The following is a 21,523-nucleotide window of genomic DNA, read 5'->3' as shown; positions in this document are numbered from 1 at the left end:
CTAGTACCTTGCCTCTAACACCATGGGCTCTTATCTTAATGAGCATCCACCTGTGCGGCACCTTGTCAAAGGCCTTCTGGAAGTCCAAGTAGATAACATCCATTTGCTCTCCTTTGTCTTACCTACTCGTTACCTCCTCAAAGAATTCTAACAGATTTGTCAGGCATGACCTCCCCTTGATGAAACCATGCTGACTTTGCCTGATTTTACCATGCACTTCCAAGTATTCTGAAATCTCATCCTTAATAATGGACTCTAAAATCTTACCAATGACTGAGGTCAGGCTAATCGGCCTGTAATTTCCCGTCTTTTGCCTCATTCCCTTCTTAAACGGGGGGGTTACATTAGCGATTTTCCAGTCCTCTGGGACCCTCCCTGACTCCAGTGATTCCTGAAAGATCACCACTAACGCCTCCACTATCTCTTCAGCTATCTCCTTCAGAACTCTGGGGTGTAATCCATCTGGTCCAGGTGATTTATCCACTTTCAGACCTTTCAGTTTTCCTAGCACCTTCTCCTTGGTAATGGTCACCATACTCACCTCTGCCCCCCGACTCTCTTCAACTTTGGGGATGTTACTCGTGTCTTCCACCGTGAAGACTGACGCAAAGTACCTATTCAGTTCCTCCGCCATTTCTTTGTTCCCCACTACTTCTCCAGTGTCATTTTCCAGCGGCCCAATGTCCACTTTTGCCTCTCTCTTACCCTTTATATATCTAAAAAAAACTCTTGCAATCTTCTTTTATATTACTGGCTAGTTTACCTTCATATTTAATCTTCTCCCTCCTTATTTCTTTTTTAGTTGTCCTTTGTTGGTCTTTGTAGGCTTCCCAATCCCCTGGTTTCCCACTGCTCTTTGTCGCATTGTATGCTTTCTCTTTAGCTTTTATGCTGTCCCTGACTTCCCTTGTCAGCCATGGTTGCCTCGTCCTCCCTTTAGTATGCTTCTTCTTCCTAGGGATGAATTTTTGCTGTGTCTCCCAAATTACTCCCAGAAACTCCTGCCATTGATGTTCCACTGTCTTTCCTGTTAGGCTCATCTCCCAGTCAATCCTGGCCAGCTCCTCCCTCATGCCTCTTGGAACTCTCTGCCTCAGAAGGTGGTGGAGGCGGGGTCATTGAATATTTTTAAGGCAGAGGTAGATAGATTCTTGTTAGGAAAAGGAATCAAAGGTTTACGGGGTTAGATGGGAATGTGGAAATCGAAACACAAGAAGATCTTATTGAATGGCGGAGCAGGCTTGAATGGTCTACTCCTATTCCTATTTCTTCTGTTCTTATATTCTTAAAACCCTGAATTCAAACACAATTATTGACAGTGAAAAAACTACTCTAGTGCATAAAACTTAATCCTTTGTGTGCCTATTAGTTTTATAAACAAACAAGATACCATATCAAAGGCATGTTCTGTTATTACAGCCTCTTAAATGTTTCAGTCATCTTCGATTAATAGACCACCTGTTGAACTGAAGCCATTATTAGCCAAGCATTCCTAATGGCTACAGCTGTCATAACTAAAGCTTCCAGCTTCATTGCCTGAAAATGACAGAACAGAAAGCTGACCCATTTCTGTTTCACAACAGAGTGCCTGTCACTCAATGGAGGGGAGCAGATGCAAGAGATTTCTTTTCAACTTACAAAACCAGTTTTTTTTAACAGCCATAGCTGTGAGGCGACCATAAGAAGTAGCTGCAGAATTTGGCCCATCGAGTCTGCTCCGCCATTCAATGATATCATGGCTGACCTGATAATCCTCAACTCCACTTTCCTGCCTTTTCCCCATAACCCTTGATTCCCTTACTGATTAAAAATCTGCCCATCTCAATCTTGAATATACTTAATGACCCAGCCTCTACAGCCCTCTGCATAAAGAATTCCACAGGTTGACTACCCTCCGAGAGAAGAAATTCCTCCTCATCTCTGTCTTAAATGGGTGACCCCTTACTCTGAGATTATGCCCTCTGGCCCTCGACTCTCCCACAAGGGGTAACAACGGGTAACATCTACCCTGTCAAGCCCCCTAAGAATCTTATATGTTTCAATAAGGTCGCCTCTCATTCTTCTAAACTCCGATGAGTACAGGCCCAACCTACTCAACCTCTCCTCATAAGTCGGTTTAAATCACAGCACAATGCATGGCAGCAGATGCTAACAGGGCTTTTTACAAACATCTTTATTACATTATGCCACTTCTGTCCATTGGAATAGTACTGTAACGCATGACAACAATTGTACAACGTTGGTCAATGCGAGGGCCAACTTCCCTTTGCAGGACAGATCTCTATGACGAGTCACTGCATTAAAAACACATCCACGTGACAATGCGGCACGTCACAGAGATATTCGAAGGTGTCAAAATACTTTTGCACTTTCCTTGCAGAATGTTCCTGACTTGTCGCCCAGGGGTCACCGACTCTCCAAGGAGGTGTGTTATTTTTTAGGGCTCCCAAAACCCACACCAGCACACAAAAATAGCGCATGGGGGGAGGGGAAAATACACTTTCTCTGGGGCCCTCCCTCACATTGGGGACCCCGACCTGGGAAGGGGTGCACGTTGCACCTTGTACCCGAGGCCTCCCTCACTGCCGGGAGGCCGGGTGGAAACGGTGAGGGCTCGGGAAGGTGGAGGGTACTTGTTACTCCAGCAAAAACAAACTAAGTTCAGTGCCTCGCGACCGGACCTGTCCTTCCGCTGGGAGCCGGACAACCCAGCCCCACCCACCACCACAGAAAGCACTCCGTTGGCTGTTAAACGCTTGGGGGACGTCACAGGGTCGTTAAAGGCACTATAGAAATGCGAGTCCTTTCTTTATGTAGAGCAGGGTGACAGCAGGCGGCTACCTCAGCTAAATGGCCTCAGCACCGAGAGAGAGGGGGTGGGGGCTGGGGTAAGATTTACTGCTGGCCTCAGGACCCCTGTTGCAGGGGGAGTGGGTGAAATCAGCCCCACTGCCCAGTTAGAGAGTTTGTCCTGAACAGTGCAAGTTGAACAACAAACATTGAGCACATTACCAACCACAGTTACCTAGTTAGCATTTAATCTCATTAATTCCAATCTTTCATTTCCTGTAGCCTCACAGCAGTTTCTTTCATTCTTATCCAATTTTCCACGTCTTTCGCACAGGGTTTGGCACATTAGCATATCAAGCAGATCCCTGAATTTGGACTTATTAACAACAACAAGAATCTTTGTTTATAGAATCATAGAATAGTTACAGCATAGAAGGAGGCCATTCAGCCCATTCTTGCCCAGGCTAGCTCAGTGCAAGAGCAGCTCTCGACAAGTCCCACCCTACCACCTTTCTCCCCCAGCCCCTGCAAATTATTTCCTCTTCAGATAATCATCATCTGAAGGAGACCGGGCCACAAGAGGGAGACAGGTGAAGAGGCTTTGTCAAAGAAGTCAAGCCTCAATGAGTGACTTAAAGGAGGAGAGAGTGGTAGAGAGGTGGAGAGATCCAGAGCTTAGGGTCTAGGCAGCTGAAGAAGGCATAGCCACCAACAGTGGAGCGATTAAAATTGAGGATACTCGAGAGACCGGAATTAGAGGAGTGCAGAGATCTCGGAGGGTTGTGAGGCTGGGGGAGGTTACAGAGATACGGGGGAAGGGCTGAGTCCACAGAGGAAGTTGAAAAGAAGCGGCAGATGATGAGTTACATGGTGAGTTGTTATGATCTGGAATAAATGGGCGGTAGAAGCAGATTCAATAATAACTTCCAAAAAAGGAATTGGAAAAATACCGGAAAGGAAATTTTGCAGAGTTGTGAGGAAAGAGTGGGCGGGCCGGACTAAAAGCAGAACTTTTTTAAAGAACTGGCATGGGCACAGTGGGTCAAGTGGCCTCCTTCTGTGCTGTGCGTTGCCGTGACGCTAGTAGAAGAACAGAATCCAGGCAAGATTGGGTGGTACACTGTAGGAGAAGGGTTATCCAGTCCAATTGTTCAAATCCAAGGGTCCACAGGTGGGAGTTGGGAGTGAGGAATGTCAGGAGCAGGAAAAGCTCTTGGATGTAGATCTTGTCAGTCAAACAGCAATCCAGCAATGAGTTACCAGCGATGAACATTGACGAGGTCTGGGTCGAAAGCTAGTTAGATATGTTCAAGGGTGGTCAAGGGAATGAGGGTAATAGTGACAAGGAGAGTGGGAGGGATATGGGGAGGAGCTGGGACTTGGGGTATGAAGAAAGCAAGTCAGTAAAGTTGAGGGTTATGCTGAGAACATGGGTTATATGATATTGATATCTAAACCAAAGATTTGTTGCATCTTTGGACCATTTCCTATGTCTAAATGTTCTCAGTTTGGAGTTCCCTCAATAAACCTCTTCACCACTGGTGGCCGTGCCCTTGGTTACCTGGGCCCAAGCTGCAGAATTCTCTCCCTGAACCTCTCTTGCCTCTCTGTCCTCCTTAAAACTGACCTCTTTGACTAAACCTTGGTTCATGTCTCCTAAAATCTTCTTCTTTGAACTGGCATCCGTGTTTAGATTATAGCTCTGTGAAACACCTTGGGACATTTTCCTACGTTGGAAATGCAAAGTAAATACACAGTGTTGTTGTTCAATTTATTTAGATTGCAACATCCTGCAGTGATTGCTTAAAGCTTTACTCAACATCTTTTCATGTAGATTCTGTCCTGCTAAGTCATCCAGGTTGGGGCCACCTTTTCCGGGCGCTTTGTGAACATTAAACCTCTTCTTCTCTCTCTCCTTTCAGCTTCTCCCATTTTACTCTGGGTCCTCACAGTGCTCGTTGGTCACCCTTCTCCACCTCCTCATGTCAGTCACCCTTCCTCTTCCAATCCCATTGGGTTTCAGTCTTTCCCCACCGCGTCTGGTCTTGGGCCTTCCTCTTCTCCTTCTCCCTGCCAGTCCCACCTTCATCACTCGCCTCACCACATTTCCTCTCTCTCCCTATAACAGATGATTGTACCATTTCAATCTCTTCTCAGCTCCTTTTCTTCGATTCTCCCAGAATCTTCACTGAGCCCCCTGATCCGCTGGTTCCTGATTCTGTCCTTTCTCATCACTCCACACACCCATCTCAGCATCTGCACCTCATTACTATCCCCAGTCATTGTTCCTACCTTCTTGCTGTTGCCCAAGTGTCTGCACTATTTTCAACAAGTCCACTGATCTCCTGTCCACTGACGCCTGTTTTTTCCCATAAGCCTAGTAGTATCTCCAATGCCTCTGGTCACCACAAAGGAGTCATCGAGTCATAGAGGTCTACAGCACAGAAAAAGGCCCTTCGGCCCATCGAGTCTGACACAGTCAAACAAGTACCTAACTATTCTAATCCCATTTTCCAGCACTAGGCCCATAGCCTTGTATGCCATGGCATCACAAGTGCACATCCAAATACTTCTTAAATGTTATGAGGGTTTCTGCCTCTACCACCCTTTCAGGCAGTGAGTTCCAGATTCCCACCACCCTCTGGGTGAAAAAATTCTTCCTCACATCCCCTCCAAACCTCCTGCCCCTTACCTTAAATCTATGCCCCCTGGTTATTGATCCCTCCACCAAGGGGAAAAGTTCCTTCCTGTCTACCCTATCTATGCTCCTCATAATTTTATACACCTCAATCATGTCTCCCCTCAATCTCCTCTGCTCCAAGGAAAATAACCCCAGTCTATCCAATCTCCCCTCATAACTAAAACGCTCCAGCCCAGGCAAATTCCTGGTAAATCTCCTCTGCACTCTCTCTAGTGCAATCACATCCTTCCTATAATGCGGATTCCAGAACTGCACGCAATACTCTAGCTGTGGCCTAACCAGCGTTTTATACAGTTCCAGCATAATCTCCCTGCTCTTATATTCTATGCCTCGGCTAATAAAGGCAAATATCCTGTATGTCTTCTTAACCACTTTATCTATCTGTCCCGCTACCTTAAGGGACCGGTGGGCATGCACACCAAGGTCCCTCTGATCCTTGGTACTTCCCAGGGTCCTACCATTCATCGTGTATTCCCCATTGCTCCTCAGTTACCCCCACCCAGGGGTCATAGAAACATAGAAACATAGAAACTAGGGGCAGGAGTAGGCCAATTGGCCCTTCGAGCCTGCTCCGCCATTCATTATGATCATGGCTGATCATCCAACTCAATAGCCTGCTCCCGCTTTCTCCCCATATCCTTTGATCCCTTTCTCCCCAAGAGCTATATCTAACTCCTTCTTGAAAACATACAGTGGTTTGGCCTCAATTCTGGTCGATTATGGCTCCCAGATATTTCTCGGTCTCTGCTGACGTTATGTATGAGACCAATGTTTTCTGAAGTGAGACATTGTAGGTGACTGGATTCACCAGAACAATGTCAGGTGAATAGTTAAATTATGAGGACACGTTGCATAGGCTAGGCTGATTCTCCCGAGAGTTTGGAAGATCGAAAGGTGGTCTAACCAAGGGTTTGCGATAATAAATGGATTCAACAGGTTTCTTACGAAAAATCTATTTCGTCCAGTGGGGAAATCTTGAACAAGGGGCATAACCTTAACATTATAACAACAACTTGTATTTACTTAGCACCTTTAACATAACAAAACACCCCAAGGCGACTCATGGGAGTGATTATCAAACAAAATTTGACACTGAGCCAGATAAGGAGCTTCAGGACAGATGGCCAAAGCATGGTCAAAGAGGTGAGTTTTATGGGGCCTCTTATGTGGGAAAGTGAGGTGGAGCAGCGGAGACGTTGAGAGAGGGAACCCCAGAGATTAGGGGATAGGCAGCCACCAATGGCACAGCAGTTCAATTCAGGGGATGTGCCAAAGCCCAGAATGAGCGGATTGCAGAGATCTTGAAGAGTTGCAGGGCTCGAGGAGAGTACTGAGATAGGGATGGGCCAGTCCATGGACAGATTTGAAAATAAGGATGAGAATTTAGAAATTGAGGTGTTGCTGGACTGCAAGTCCAAATAGGTGAGTGAGCAGGGCTAATGAAACTTAAGATACGGGTAGTAGAATTTTAGATGAGTCAAGGATGGATGACCACAAAAAGCAGGACAAATCGAACCCGGCCAATAATCACCCTATTAGTCGACTCTCAACAAACAGCAAAGAGATGGAAGGACTCGTTGATAGTGTTATCAAGCAGCACTTATTCAGCAATAACCTGCTCACTGACATCACTCAGGGTAGTGTCCTCGGCCCAACCATCATCAACTGCTTCATCAATGACTTTCCTTCCATCATAGGGTGAGAAGTGGGGATGTTCGCTGATGATTGCACAATGATCAGCACCATTCACGACTCCTCAGATACTGAAGCAGTCCATGTCCAAATGCAGCAAGACCTGGACAATATCCAGGTTTGGGCTGATGAGTGGCAAGTAACATTCGCACCACACAAGTGTCAAGCAATGACCATCTCCAACAAGAGAGAATCCAACTATCGCCCCTTGATATTCAATGGCATTACCATCACTGAAGTTCCCACTATCAACACCCTGGGGGTTGCCATTGACCAGAAACTGAACTGGACCAGCCTTTTAAATACTGTGACTACAAGAGCAGGTCAGAGGCTGGAAATTCTGTGGTGAGTAACTCACCTCCTGACTCCCCAAATCCCGTCCACCATCCACAAGGCACAAGTCAGGAGTATGATGGAATACTCTCCACTTGCCTGGATGAGTGCAGCTCCATCAACATTCAGGAAGTTTGACACCATTCAGGACAAAGCAGCCCGCTTGATTGGCACCACATCCACAAACATTCACTCCCTCCACCACCGACGCACAGTAGCAGCAGTGTGTACCATCTACAAGATGCACTGCAGGAATTCACCAAGGCTCCTTAGACAGCACCTTCCAAACCCACGACCACTATCATCTAGAAGGACAAGGGCAGCAGATAGATGGGAACACCACCACCTGGAAGTTCCCCTCCAAGCCACACACCATCCTGACTTGGAAATATATCGCCGTTCCTTCACTGTCGCTGGGTCAAAATCCTGGAACTCCTTCCCTAACAGCACTGTGGGTGTACCTACACCACATGGACTGCAGCGGTTCAAGAAGGCAGCTCACCACCACCTTCTCAAGGGCAATTAGGGATGGGCAATAAATGCTGGCCCAGTCAGCGAAGCCCACATCCCATGAATGTATAAATAGAAAAGGAAGATGGAGGCTGGCCAGGAGAGCGTGGAATAGTTCGGACTAGAGATAGGATGTTCAGGGATGCCGGAAAGACTTACATTTGTATAGCGCCTTTCACGATTGCCGGACAGCTCAAAGTGCTTCCTAGCCACTGAAGTACTTTTGAAACAAAAACAGAAAATGCTGGAAAAACTCAGCAGGTCTGGCAGCATCTGTGGAGGGAGAAACAGAGTTAACGTTTCGAGTCCGTATGACTTCTTCAGGAGACCCTTCTCCGGACTCGAAACGTTAACTCTGTTTCTCTCTCCACAGATGCTGCCAGACCTGCTGAGTTTTTCCAGCATTTTATGTTCTTGTTTCAGATTTCCAGCATCCGCAGTATTTTGCTTTTATCGAAGTACTTTTGAGGTTCAGTCACTGCATCCAATTTGTGCACAGCAAGCTCCCACAAACAGCAATGTGATAATTAATCTGTTTTTATGATGTTGATTGAGGGCTAAATAACGGCCAGGACACCGGGGAGATCTCCCCTGGAACTTGATTCTGGAACCTTCTGACTCTGGCGAGAAAATGAGCAATTTGAAAATTGAGATGAATAGATTTGAGTTGGGTAAGGGTATGAAGGGATTTGGAACAAGATTGGTGAAATGGGGTTGAGGTACAGATCAGCCATAAATCTAATTGAATGGCAGAACAGACTGGAGGGGCTGAATGGCCTCCTCCTGTTCCTATGTAAGTTCTGGCCTCCCCTCCTAACCATTTCATGTTCCACATTTTTAAGGGAGCCTCAATAATTACTTAAACTCCGCCCCATTGCACACCCCCCACCACCACCCTTACCCGCCTCTTCTCTCTTGGTTTCACATGTCCCTTGTTTAAGCTTCCTGTTTACATCGTGAACTATATTTTCAGCAGCTTTACAAATAGTTTTATAATCTTTTCCTTTTCCTGTGTGGCTGAACTCTTAAAGAAGGATATAATTATCCTTTTGTTGCTCTTTTCCCCCTCCTACCCATTGCTGCACCCCCACCTAATAGAGGTCTTTAAAATTCTGCTTCAACAGAGTGGATACGGAGAGGATGTTTCCTTTTGTGGGGAAGAGCAGAACTAGAGGCCATCAATATAAGATAGTCACCAAGAAATCCAATCGGGAATTCAGGAGAAAGCTCTTTACCCAGAGAGTGGTGAGAATGTGGAACTCCCTACCACAGGGAGTGGTGGGCTCAATGTTCTAGATGTATTTTAGATGAAACTAGATAAACACATCAGAGAGAAAGGAACGGAGGGCTAAGCTGATAGATGCCACTCGGCCCCTTGAGCCTGGTCTGGCTTTCGATAAGATCATGGCTGATCTGATTGTAACCTCAACCCCACATTCCTGCCTACCCCCGATAACCTTTCACCCCCTTGTTTATCAAGAATCTATCTAGCTCTGCCTTAAAAATGTTCAAAGACTCTGCTTCTACTGCCTTTTGAGGAAGAGAGTTCCAAAGGCTCTCGTATCTCTGAGAGAAAAAAATTCTCCTCACCTCTGTCCTAAATGAGCGACCCCTTATTTTTAAACAGTGATCCCTAATTCTAGATTCTCCCACAAGGGGAAACATCCTCTCCACATCCACCTTGTCAAGACCCCTCAGGATCTTAAAGGTTTCAATCAAGTCACCTCTTACTCTTCTGAACTCCAGTAGATACAAGCCTAGCCTGTCCAACGTTTCATCATAAGACAAGCCACCCATTCCTGGTATTAGTCTAGTAAACCTTCTCTGAACTGCCTCTAATGCATTTACACCTTTCCTTAAATAAGGAGACTAATACTGTACACAATACTCCAGATGTGGTCTCACCAATGCCCTGTATAACTGAAGCATAACCCCCCCTATTTTTATACTCACTGGGCCTGTTTCCGTGCTGTATATCATATCTAATAATGTGATAAGAATTTTTACAGCAACTTAATCCATGTACACAGATCAAACACGTTGTTGTTAAAGTACACAAAAAGAATTGAAAGGGTTAATGGGATGTTAACCTTTGTGTTTATTGTGCTAGAATATAATGGACAGGAAGGTTAGCTCCAGCTGTACAAAGTGCTGGTTAGACCACTCCTGGAACACTGTGCACAGTTCTGGAACACCACACCATAGAAAGGATATAATGGCCTTGTAAGGAGCAGTGTACATTCGCCAGGATGTTACCCGTCTCCAAGGGTTGGATTGAGGAAAGATTTCAGGCTTGTACACTAGGCCACCAAAATAGGTGGTTAAGAGGTGATTTGATTGCGCTTTTTAGGGTATTGAGAGGAATTGATAGGGTATTTAGAAATTATTACTGCTGGCGGATGAGTGTAGAACAAGGTTACATAACCTTACAGTCAGAGCTCGGACCTTCACAAGAGAAAGTGGGCAACACTTCACCACACAAATGGTGGTAGAGTTGTGGAATCCTGCAGGACAAAAAATATTTATAGATTTTTGCTAGCCGGGGCCGTTAAGGAATATAGTGCCCAGGCGAGTGGATGGACTCAGGATACAGGTCACTCATGACCTCATTGAATGTTGCAACAGGCTCAAGGCCTCCTCCTGTCCCTATGTCCTTAAGCCAGATGGCATAGAACGTTTCTCACTATTTGGATCCAGTACTACTGCACAATGACTGACTGAATAGCGAGGGGCTAATCTGGACTACACATGTAGCTTGGGAGGGTAGTGGGGGAGATGGAGGAACAAGGAAGGGGAGTGGTATCCGTGGGAATGTGTAGTGGATGGTGGATGCAGGTATGTGTGGGGAGGAGGGATTTTATAGTTAGAGTACAGTTGTATAATGTTATTAAATTGAAGATTAGCAGAAGTCAAGAAATGGTAGGAACATAGGACAAGGAGGAGGCCATTCAGCCCTTTAGCCTGTTTTTTCATTCAATTAAATCATGGCTGACCTGTATCTTAACTCCACCCACCTGCCATGGTTCTTAGCCTTTGACAGTGGTGTGTTATGGTTCACTCAGAGAGTCTGAGTTGCCATAGCAACATACACTGTTAATGCATGTCGTAGTCTGAGTCTGGAGCTGTGGATAATGATGGTAGAGGCTCCAATATCCTTCCCATCCCACGGCTGACCAGGGATCTCTCCCACTCTCACCACCTGCCATTGGGGTGTGTTGGAAGGGTTTTCAGGTTGATACTCGATCTGTTTGGCCATGTTAGGAACACACCTTCAACAGCCATCAAGTCCTGGAGTGGGATTTGAACCCAGAGCTCCTGGGCCCAGACGCAAGGACATTACCCACTGCACCACAAGACCTCCTCCTTGACATCCTTACCGACCAAAACATCTCTCAATCTCAAAGCTCCAAATGGCCCCCAACATCTGCAGCTTTTTGGGGGGTGGGGGGATGGAGTTCCAGGCTTTCCCTGCCCTTTTGTGTGAAGACGTGCCTCCTGACATTACCCCTGAATGGCCTGGCTCTGATTTTAAGGTTCTGCCCCCTTGTTCTGGACTCCCCCTCCCATCAGAGGAAATCGTTTTTCTCTATCGACCTGATAACATACTTAAATCATCTGAAATGCCTCAATTAGATCGCCCTTTAATCTTCTAAAGTGAAGGAGATACAAGCCAATGTGTCTCGGATAGATGATGAATGAAACCATGAAGCTGGAAGAGGGAGGGGGAGGAGGCCCATGGTTTTGAGAGTCTGGAGATGGAGTAGGTGGGGGTGACTCCTGATTTCAACACAGTGAGGCAGTTTGAGGGAATGTTCAGAGTGAATTGGACTATCTTGGGTTTCTTGCTACCCAACACTTCTGTTCACTCTTCTTCTGATTTTCCTCATTCACAGGACGATTAACAGGATTGACTGCGTCAACTCATTTCATTCTCCTCACTCAGTAGCTGGCCTATATTAACACCTGGGCAGATGTTCATTTGCTTGGCAGTTTAGCCCTTTGTTTGGTGACAGTGGGAAGTGTTTCTGTTCTTGGGAGTGGGTGTGGTGAGGCGCTGACAGCTGGAGCCGCGGTGACTGACAGAGCTCTTGGTTTGCTTCGTGCAGGTGGGGAGGAGCTGGGCAGCGGCCATTACGGGCGCCGTTACACCGTGGACAGTGGGATTGGTGACGATGTCGGATTCACGATTGATGATTCGGACTTCGACGTTTACACTGAGGAGGTAACGGAGAATCCGGCGGTGGGAGGAAACGTGGGGTGGGAAGGGGGTGCGGTGTGGAGAGCCCCTGAAGAGGCAGAGTGGGAGTTACAGTGCGGCCTAAGCTCCGGCCCCTTGCCCTCCACGCAGACAAGGCTCCGTGGCCTGAACAGTTCGTCGGTCAGGCGCATGCGATCGGCAGGCCCAGGAGCAGACGGGAAATGGGGTCCTGACCACGATCGGCCCCCCCTGACCACGATTTCACGCTGGCCGGGCCAACTAACAGGCAGCCGGTGTGAAACGCGCCCTGAGAAAGGCTCAGCTCTGCCGGTGGAGGCAGGAAGAGGGCGGGCGGGCGCCGATGTCACCGCGGGGTGTTGGTGAGAGTTTCCACTGAGTGCCCCTGAAGGCAGACGGATGCCCCAGGGAGCTCCAGACCTCCGCAGAGTAAACAAAACAACAAAAAACGCTGCAAACTATGTCCAAGCAGCACCATCAAGCGCCTGAAACCATACCTCATTCAAAACCAGTCCCCAGATATCTCTCTTTATTTTGTTTCCCCACGGAGATTTCATCCCGCCCTGGATCGAAGTTTGGGTGAAAATATAAAGGCCGCCCGGGCGCTTGGCCCATCTGCCACCCATAAAAATCGACGGGCCACGAAAAATCGCCTTCAACTGCCTCCTGATGGGCTTAATTCCCCATTTAACTGTTGGCAGGAGCTGCCCACGCCTACCTAGCGAGACATTGTGCGAGTGCGCAGTGATGTCAGGACGCTTGCCCGATGTCACCTCGCGCTATTTCGCAGCTGGACAGGTCGGTCTTGCACCCTCTGCAGGATGTAAAATTCCGGCCCATGTCTACATGCATGTTAAATAGTGGAACCAGCATGCAATAGACGGGGCTAAGCGATCCCACAGCCCACAGATCAGATCTAAGCTCTGCAGTCCGGCTACCTCCAGCCGTGAATGGTGGTGGACAATTAAACACCCGAGGGGAGGAGATTCAATGAACACCTCTATCCTCAATGATGGGGGAAGCCCAGCACATCAGTACAAAAGATAAGGCTGAAGCATTCGTTACAATCTTCAGCCAAAAGTGCCGAGTGGATGATCCACCCCGGCCTCCTCCGGAGGTCCCCAGCATCACAGATGCCAGTCTTCATCCAATTCGATTCACTCCACGTGATATCAAGAAACAGCTGGAGGCACTGGATACTGCAAAGGCTATGGGTCCTGACAATATTCCAGCAATAGTACTGAACACTTGTGCTCCAGAACTTGCTGCACCCCTAGCCAAGCTGTTCCAGTACAGCTACAACACTGGCATCTACCCAGCTATGTAAAAGATTGCCCAGGCATGTCCTGTACGCAAAAAGCAGGACAAATCCAACCCGGCCAATTACTGCCCCATCAATCTACTCTTGATCATCAGTAAACTAAAGGAAGGGGTCATCAACAGTGCTCTCAAGCAGCACTTGCTTAGCAATAACCTGCTCACTGATGCCCAGTTTGGGTTCCATCAGATCACTCAGCTCCTGACTTCATTACAGCCTTGGTTCAAACATGGACAAAAGAGCTGAACTCCCGAGGTGAGGTGAGAGTGACTGCCCTTGATATCAAGGCAGCATTTGACCAAGTGTGGCATCAAGGAGCCCTAGCAAAACTGGAGTCAATGGGAATCGGGGGGAAAACTCTCCGCTTGTTGGAGTCATACCTAGCACAAAGGAAGATGGTTGTGGTTGTTGGGGATCAATCATCTCAGTTCCAGGACATCACTGCAGGAGTTCCTCAGGGTAGTGTCCTCAGCCCAACCATCTTCAGCTGCTTCATCATTGACCTTCCTTCCATCATGAGGTGAGAAGTGGAGATGTTCACTGATGATTGCACAATGTTCAGCACCATTCACGACTCCTCAGATACTGAAGCAGTCCATGTCCAAATGCAGCAAGACCTGGACAATATCCAGGCTTAGGCTAATAAGTGGCAAGTAACATTCACGCCACACAAGTGCCAGCCAATGAATATCTCCAACATGAGAGAATCTAACCATCATCCCTTGATGTTTACCATCACTGAATCCCTCACTAACAACATCCTGGGGGATACCATTGACCAGAAACTGAACTGGACTAGCCATATATATACTGTGGCTACAAAAGCAGGTCAGAGGCTAGGAATCCTGCGATGAGTAACTCGCCACCTGGCTCCCCAAAGCCTGTCCACCATCTACAAGGTACAAGTCAGGAGTGTGATGGAATACTCCCCACTTGCCTGGATGAGTGCAGCTCCCACAACACTCAAGAAGCTTGGCACCGTCCAGGACAAAGCAGCCTGCTTGATTGGCACCACATCCACAAACATTCACTCCCTCCACCACCGATGCACAGTGGCAGCAGTGTGTACCATCTACAAGATGCACTGCAGGAACTCACCAAGGCTCCTTAGATAGCACCTTCCAAACCCATGACCACTACCATCTAGAAGGACAAGGGCAGCAGATAGATGGGAACACCACCACCACCTGGAAATTCCCCTCCAAGTCACTCACCATCCTGACTTGGAAATATATCGCTGTTTCTTCACTGTCGCTGGGTCAAAATCCTGGAACTCACTCCCTAACAGCACGTTGGGTGTACCTGCAGTGGTTCAAGAAGGCAGCTCACCACCACCTTCTCGAGGGCAATTAGGCATGGGCAATAAAAAGTGGCCTAGCCAGCGATGCTCATATCCTGTGAATGAATTTAAAAAACACCGATTGCCTTAAAGCCCTGGTTTAAGGGTCCACCTCACTTTGAATGTTGGCTGGCATGAGACATGGAAATGTTATGATCCCCGACTGTGGAGTTTTGCACCACGTCTAACCTTATCATCCTTGACCTCTTGGGCATCTGTGATTCACTGGGGGTTGAAGACAATGGTATAGGCTGATTTGTATAATATCTCCAACTCCCAGCTCCTTCCTCTCCCGAAGGTGTTGAAAACCCTGCGGCATCCCCTCTAAATGGCCCATTGTTTGTCTTGTTGTGTGAACGTAATTAATGGTTACTGGTCAGGGTGAAGGAAAGTTCACTTCCCCATTCCCATCACCATTGTACTTGGGAAAATCTGCGAGTGTTCTGTCTTCCCCAGCACTGACATCAGACGCCAAGACACAAAGGTAACCTTGCCAGATTGAGCATAGCTCCAGTGAGATGTAAGTGGACTTTAAATTCTCCACAGGTTCCATTGCGTCCGGGCCCTCGCTGAGTCTCAGTTGGCCTATTCCCCTCAAGGGTAAGGGTTGGGGTGGGGACTGGTGTCCTTGGAAGGATGGGGTGTGGGGTGGGTGGATTGGAAAAACCGATCGTCCTGGGTTCCCAACCCAACAGCTGTTCAGCTGGCCCCTCCCCCACTTTCCCCAAACCCCCTCGCCACAGCCCACCCCCATCCTCATAAGGTACACTTGTCCAATGGAAGCTGAAGGCAGGATTGTGAAGCCCCACACATTCCAGCAGCCCCACCATGAGCTCACTTGCGCCCACCATGATAAGAGGAGACGTTCGGTCGGTTGTTAATTGGCAGCTGCCTGTCCCAATTCCCATAGAGCTGTATATCTTGGGAAGGATCAATGCCTGAGGAATTTTGGGCAGGGGGTTAGTTTGTGGGGGCGGGGAGGGGGCGTTGCAGAACTCAGTGTGCCTTCCTGTCACTCTGACCTCGGACACATCTGTTGAGTTACTTGGGATAATTCACAGAGAAAGCCGCAGCCTTGTTTGGTGCTGAGTAACTGCTGGGAGCTGGAGGCTGGGTCTGGCAGGATGTGACATTGTAAACACAAGCCTGGGCCTCTCTGCTAAATTAATCAACCCCTGGCTGTAACCCCAGTGGAAGGGAAACAGCCCCCAGTTCAAATCACTTAGCACTCCAAGAAAACAATAGCTGGCCTTCCAGAGATTGGGCAGCAGCCACAGACCGCACTGACCAGCAAACACTCTCCTTATATTAACAACACCTCCCCTGCATTCATACAACGAATTCTCCATATTCTGTTAATCTCCCTCGGATAGCCTCCTCTACCCCTGCGTTTCACTGTCTGCCTCTATGCCTGGTCTCCCTGTCCCTCCAACTTCCCCTCACCATCTTACTCTCACTCTCCCTCACCCCCTCTGCCTCCCTCCCACCCCTTCTCTCTCTCCCACTCCATCACCCTCTCCCTCCCACTCTCCCTCCATTTTTCCCTCACTCCCTCTTCCTCTCCCTCACTCCATCTCCCTCTCTCTCCCCCACTCTCCCCTCAATTTTCCCTCACTCCTCTTCTTCTCCTTCACTCTCTCTCACTCTCTCTCCAATTCTCCCTCACTATCTCACACTGCCTCTTCCCCACTCCGTCTCCCTTACTCCCTCTCCCTTCACTCTTCCGCACCCTCTCACATTCCTCACTCCCTCTCTCTCCTACTCTCCCTCCCACTCACCCACAGCCTCTCACTCCCACTCTCCCTCACTCCCTCTCTGTCCCACTCTCACTCACTCTCACATTCCCTCTCCCTCACCCCTCCTTCTTCCTCATTCCCTCTCTGTCCCACTCTCACTCACTCATATTCCCTCTCCCTCACCCCTCCTTCTTCCTCATTCCCTCTCTGTCCCACTCTCACTCACTCACATTCCCTCTCCCTCACCCCTCCTTCTTCCTCATTCCCTCTCCCTCATTCTCTCCCCCTCACTCTCTACCTCACTCTGACACTCCCTCACCTTCTCCCACTTCTTCTTCCTCATTCCCTCTCCCTCTACTCTTCTGCACCCTCTCACATTCCTTCACTCCCTCTCTCCCCTCCCTCCCACTCTCCCTCACTACCTTCTCACCACCTGCTTGCAGCCTTTGGCATTATTGACCACACCGTCCTCCACCAACACTGCTCCACTGTTGTACAGCTGGGTGGGACTGCTCTATCCTGGTTCCATTCTTATCTATGTAACCATAGCCAGAGATTGACTTGCAATGGCTTCTCATCCTGTTCCTGCACCATTACCCCTGCTGTCTCCAAGGATCGATCCTTGGCCCCTCCTATTTCTCATCTACACCCTGCCCCTTGGCGACACCATTGGGAAGCATGTTTGTTCCCACATGGACACTGATGACACCAGGCTTGACCTCGCCACCACCTATCTCAAATCCCCCACCGTCTCTTAATTATCAGGCTGCTTATCCGACACATCTCGAACCGGGGGACACAGTCTCAGGTGAAAGGTCAGGCCCTTTAGGACTGAGGTGAGGAGGAATTTCTTCACTCAAGAGGGAATTCTCTGCTTCAGGAGGGCTGTGGAGGCTCGGTCACTAAGTACATTCAAGACAGAGATCGATACATTTCTAGATGTTAAGGATATCCGTGGATATGGGGATAGTGTGGGGAAATGACATTGAGGTGGAAGATCAGCCATGATCGAGCTGAATGGTGGAGCAGGCTCGAGGGGCTGAATGGCCTACTCCTGCTCCTCATCCCTACGACATCCAGTTATGAATGGGCAGAATTTTTGTCCTGCGATTAAATGGGAAGACTGAAGAAATTGTCTTCAATGTCCACTCCAAACTCTGTTCCCTGACCACCCACCTCCCCCGGCAACTGGCTGAGGCTGAGTCAGGGCTGGTTGCAGATCTGGGGGCGATCTGTGTGATCCTCCGGTCCAGATTAAATGGGTAAGAATGGAAGCAGGTAGCGCGCAGTCCCACCCGGCCTGGGTAAGGGTTGGAGGAAGATGGTGTGGTGCGCAGCCTTGGCCTCCTGTTTGACCCTGCAGTGAACTGTGAACAAACATAGCTGCACCATCACCAATGCTGCCTACTCTCCCACCTCAGTAACATTGCCCAAATTTTACCCCCTCCCCCCGTATCAGCTCACCTGTTGCTGAGACACTTATTATCTTTTTTATCTCCAGATTCATCCTTTACAGCCCGCACCCTTGGCTGAATTCCCAGCTCGCAATCTCTGAAACTCAACTCCCTGAAATCTCGGCTGTCGGTATCCCAACTTGCACCGAGTGTTGTCCACCCACTGACCCAGTGCTGGCTGACCTTCTCTCCCGGTCAAGCGACGCCTCAATTTTAAAACCCACCTCCTTGTTTTCAAATCCCTCCTCGGCCCCCCCGCCCCCCACCCAGCTCTGTAATCTCCTCCAGCCCCACCATCGTCCATCTATCATCTATCTGTGTTTCATCTGATTCTGGTCCCTTGAGCACCACCCCCCCGCAATTTTAATTGTTCCGACGCTGGTGACCGTGCCTTCGGTAGATAAGGCCCCAAACCCAAACTGGGGGGGTTGCGACCCACGTTGGGGTCATGGGCCGAGATTTTGGGGTCGTGATCTCCGAGGCAGCCAGTGGGGGGGGTGCCCCCTGTGGGGCTCGGACTGAGGTTTGGCAGCTGTGAGGCCCCTTTAAATGTTTTTTTTTTCTTTTTTGGGGTGGGGGTGTGGTTTCATCGCCTGTTCTTTGAGGCCTGGTGGCTGCCACAGGTTGTGAAGAGGTGGGTCTTCACTCTGTTCAGGGGAAGCACAGCAGTTTGAACCTCCCTCTCCCCAAAACCCGCTCCCCCCCCCAGCCTGACAGCTCCCTCACCCCGCTCAACAACTCTCTAAACCTCCTTCCCTACCCCCCACCCCCACCCCCACCCACGATTTCAACTCTGGGGTCACACGTAGCCTGAAGCATTAAAAATGGAGTCACGCCGGGAAAATGTTTGGGAGGCACTGCCTTAAACTCTGGGATTTCCTCCTTAAATCCCTCGTGCATCTCTAGGTCACTTCCCTCCTTAACATCGACCTCTTCAAATAGCATTAGGGTCATTATGTGATCTAATACCTCCTGATGTGGTAGGGTTGCCAACTGTGACTCAATGTAATTCTGGAGGTTTCACCACATGACTTGCCCCCCACGCTCCGGCCAACACATCCATCCTTGTGAGGCACGGCCTTCCTACACCAACTGCAAAGCAAAAAGACTCATTACCCAATAAGGTGATGCTTAACTGTCAGCCAAACAGCCTTCCCCAACCCCCCCTCCATTTTCAACATTTTTATAGCTGGTAAAGAGAAATGTTCAAAGAAAATGACTAAAAAAAAACAATCTTTGTCAATGTCCCGATGATTTGTTTTCTCCAGGGTCGCACACAGCAGTGCCCTGGAGATTGGCCTTCGATTCCTGGATACTCCAGGCCAATCCTGGTGGGTTGGCAACTCTATTATCTGGTCGGGTGACACATTTTTCTTTCATGACGATCGTGTGAAGTGCCTTGGGGACGGCTCACCACGGTTAAAGGTGCTATATGAGTGCAGGTCTTTTGTTGTTGCTCCGTGGTGTTACCGATGTAGAGTCTTACTGGGTTAGGGTTGCCAACTGTCGAAGATTGTCCTGGAGTCTCCAGAAATTAAGGACCAATCTCCTGGAAGCTGTTGTGAGCAACACTGAGAGAAAAAAATCGTTCAGGCGTTCGAATGATTGTGATGTTTCCCCCTCTTTTTTTTTGGCGATTTCAGTTTATTGGTTTAAGAAGCGTTGTCGATGTGGAAGGCGGGACAGCTGGAGGCTGGAGGTCTTGTGACCAAGTCTCCAGGAATATTATGCTCAACCAGAGTTAACTGGGTCAATAGGGTTGCACCTTGGATGACCCGAGATCCCAACCGCACCCCACCTCGGAGGTCGAGCCGATAAACTCATGCCCTCTCCCTCTTTGCAGCTTCCGTTGTCGCCCCACGTCCTCGAGGGGAGGAGCAGGAAATTCCGGATCGAGACCCGCCTCCAACCGGATCCCGCCGCCACCCCGGGGAGACCGACCGCCGCCCAGGCGCCCACCGTCCTGCGGCCCACCCCCTCCGCTCACCCCCCCCTGGCGGCTGGGCGTGTCCGGGACCTCCCGTGCGAAGAGGTGAGCTGCCCGGGCGACAGCTTCTGTACCAGCGACTACGAGAGCGGAGGGTCCAGGTGTCACTGCAACTTGGGGAAAACCGGCGAGAGGTGCCGCAAAGGTGAGGGAACACGTCATTTACATATCATTTGCATAGCCTTTCATAAAATTTACATGGGTTTTGCATAATTTACATAGATTTACATAAATTTACACAATTGCCTAGATTTCCATAAAATGACACAGAATATATTGAATTGCATAGAATTTACATGGAGTGCAAAGGGACTTGGGAGTCCTAGTCCAGGATTCTCTTAAGGTTAACTTGCAGGTTGAGTCGGTAGTTAGGAAGGCAAATGCAAGGTTGGCATTTATTTTGAGAGGACTAGAATATAAAAGCAGGGATGTGCTGCTGAGGCTTTATAAGGCTCTGGTCAGACCATATTTAGAATATTGTGAGCAATTTTGGGCCCCGTATCTCAGGAAGGATGTGCTGGCCCTGGAGAGGGTCCAGAGGAGGTTCACGAGAACGATCCCACGAATGAAAGGCTTAACATATGAGGAACGTTTGAGGACGCTGGGCCTATACTCGATGGAGTTTAAAAGGATGAGGGGGGATCTGATTGAAACTTACAGAATACTGAAAGGCCTGGATAGAGTGGACGTGGGGAAGATGTTTCCATTAGTAGGAGAGACTAAGACCCGAGGGCACAGCCTCAGAGTAAAGGGAAGACCTTTTAGAACAGAGATGAGGAGAAACCTCTTTAGCCAGAGAGTGGTGAATCTATGGAATTCATTGCCACAGAAGGCTGTGAAGGCCAGGTCACTGAGTGTATTTAAGACTGAGATAGATAGGTTCTTGATTGGTAAGGGGATCAAAGGTTATGGGGAGAAGGCGGGAGAATGGGGTTGAGAAAGTTATCAGCCATGATTGAATGGTGGAGCAGACTCGATGGGCCGAATGGCCTAATTTCTGCTCCTATGTCTTATGGTCTTATGGTCTACATAGTCCTACATTGACTTACAGAGGATTTATAGAATTTACATAGGATTTATATGGAATTACAGAATATTTACATATATTTACATAGAATTTACAGCACAGAAAGAGGCCATTTAACCCAATTGTTCAGGCGCTGAGTGCCATTGATCAAGCGATCATGGGGACCCCCGGCCCTCCGTCCCAGAGAACTGGGCATGTGGTTTGACCTGCAGCATGCACATCGCATAGCAACAGCCCCTCCTGCAGCAGGATTAATACCAGTGGAAGCATGGATGAGGCCCTTAGGTGGTCATTAATTAGCGGCGGGGTAGGGAGGCCGACCATGAGCCTTCCTGCCCAGAATTTAGTCTGCAGGTACAGCAGGTAATTAGGAAAGCTAATAGAATGTTAACATTTAATGTGAGGGGGAATTGAAAACAA

The 21,523-nt window shown here is 48.7% G+C and overlaps 1 protein-coding gene across 1 annotated transcript in view; it reads left to right on the top strand.

Moving 5' to 3' along the window:
- Positions 1–21,523, top strand: part of egflam (EGF-like, fibronectin type III and laminin G domains) — a 170,050-nt gene that overhangs the window by 69,817 nt on the left and 78,710 nt on the right. Inside the window, exons 9-10 of the mRNA XM_078560625.1 lie at positions 12,133–12,248; positions 19,933–20,221. Coding sequence (XP_078416751.1) covers positions 12,133–12,248; positions 19,933–20,221 — 405 coding nt within the window. The remainder of the gene's footprint in view (positions 1–12,132; positions 12,249–19,932; positions 20,222–21,523) is intronic.

The sequence above is a fragment of the Cetorhinus maximus genome, chromosome 2 (assembly GCF_964194155.1).
Source record: "Cetorhinus maximus chromosome 2, sCetMax3.hap1.1, whole genome shotgun sequence".
In the NCBI taxonomy this organism is placed as follows: Eukaryota; Metazoa; Chordata; class Chondrichthyes; order Lamniformes; family Cetorhinidae; genus Cetorhinus; species Cetorhinus maximus.
This window is presented reverse-complemented; position numbering and strand designations above follow the sequence as displayed.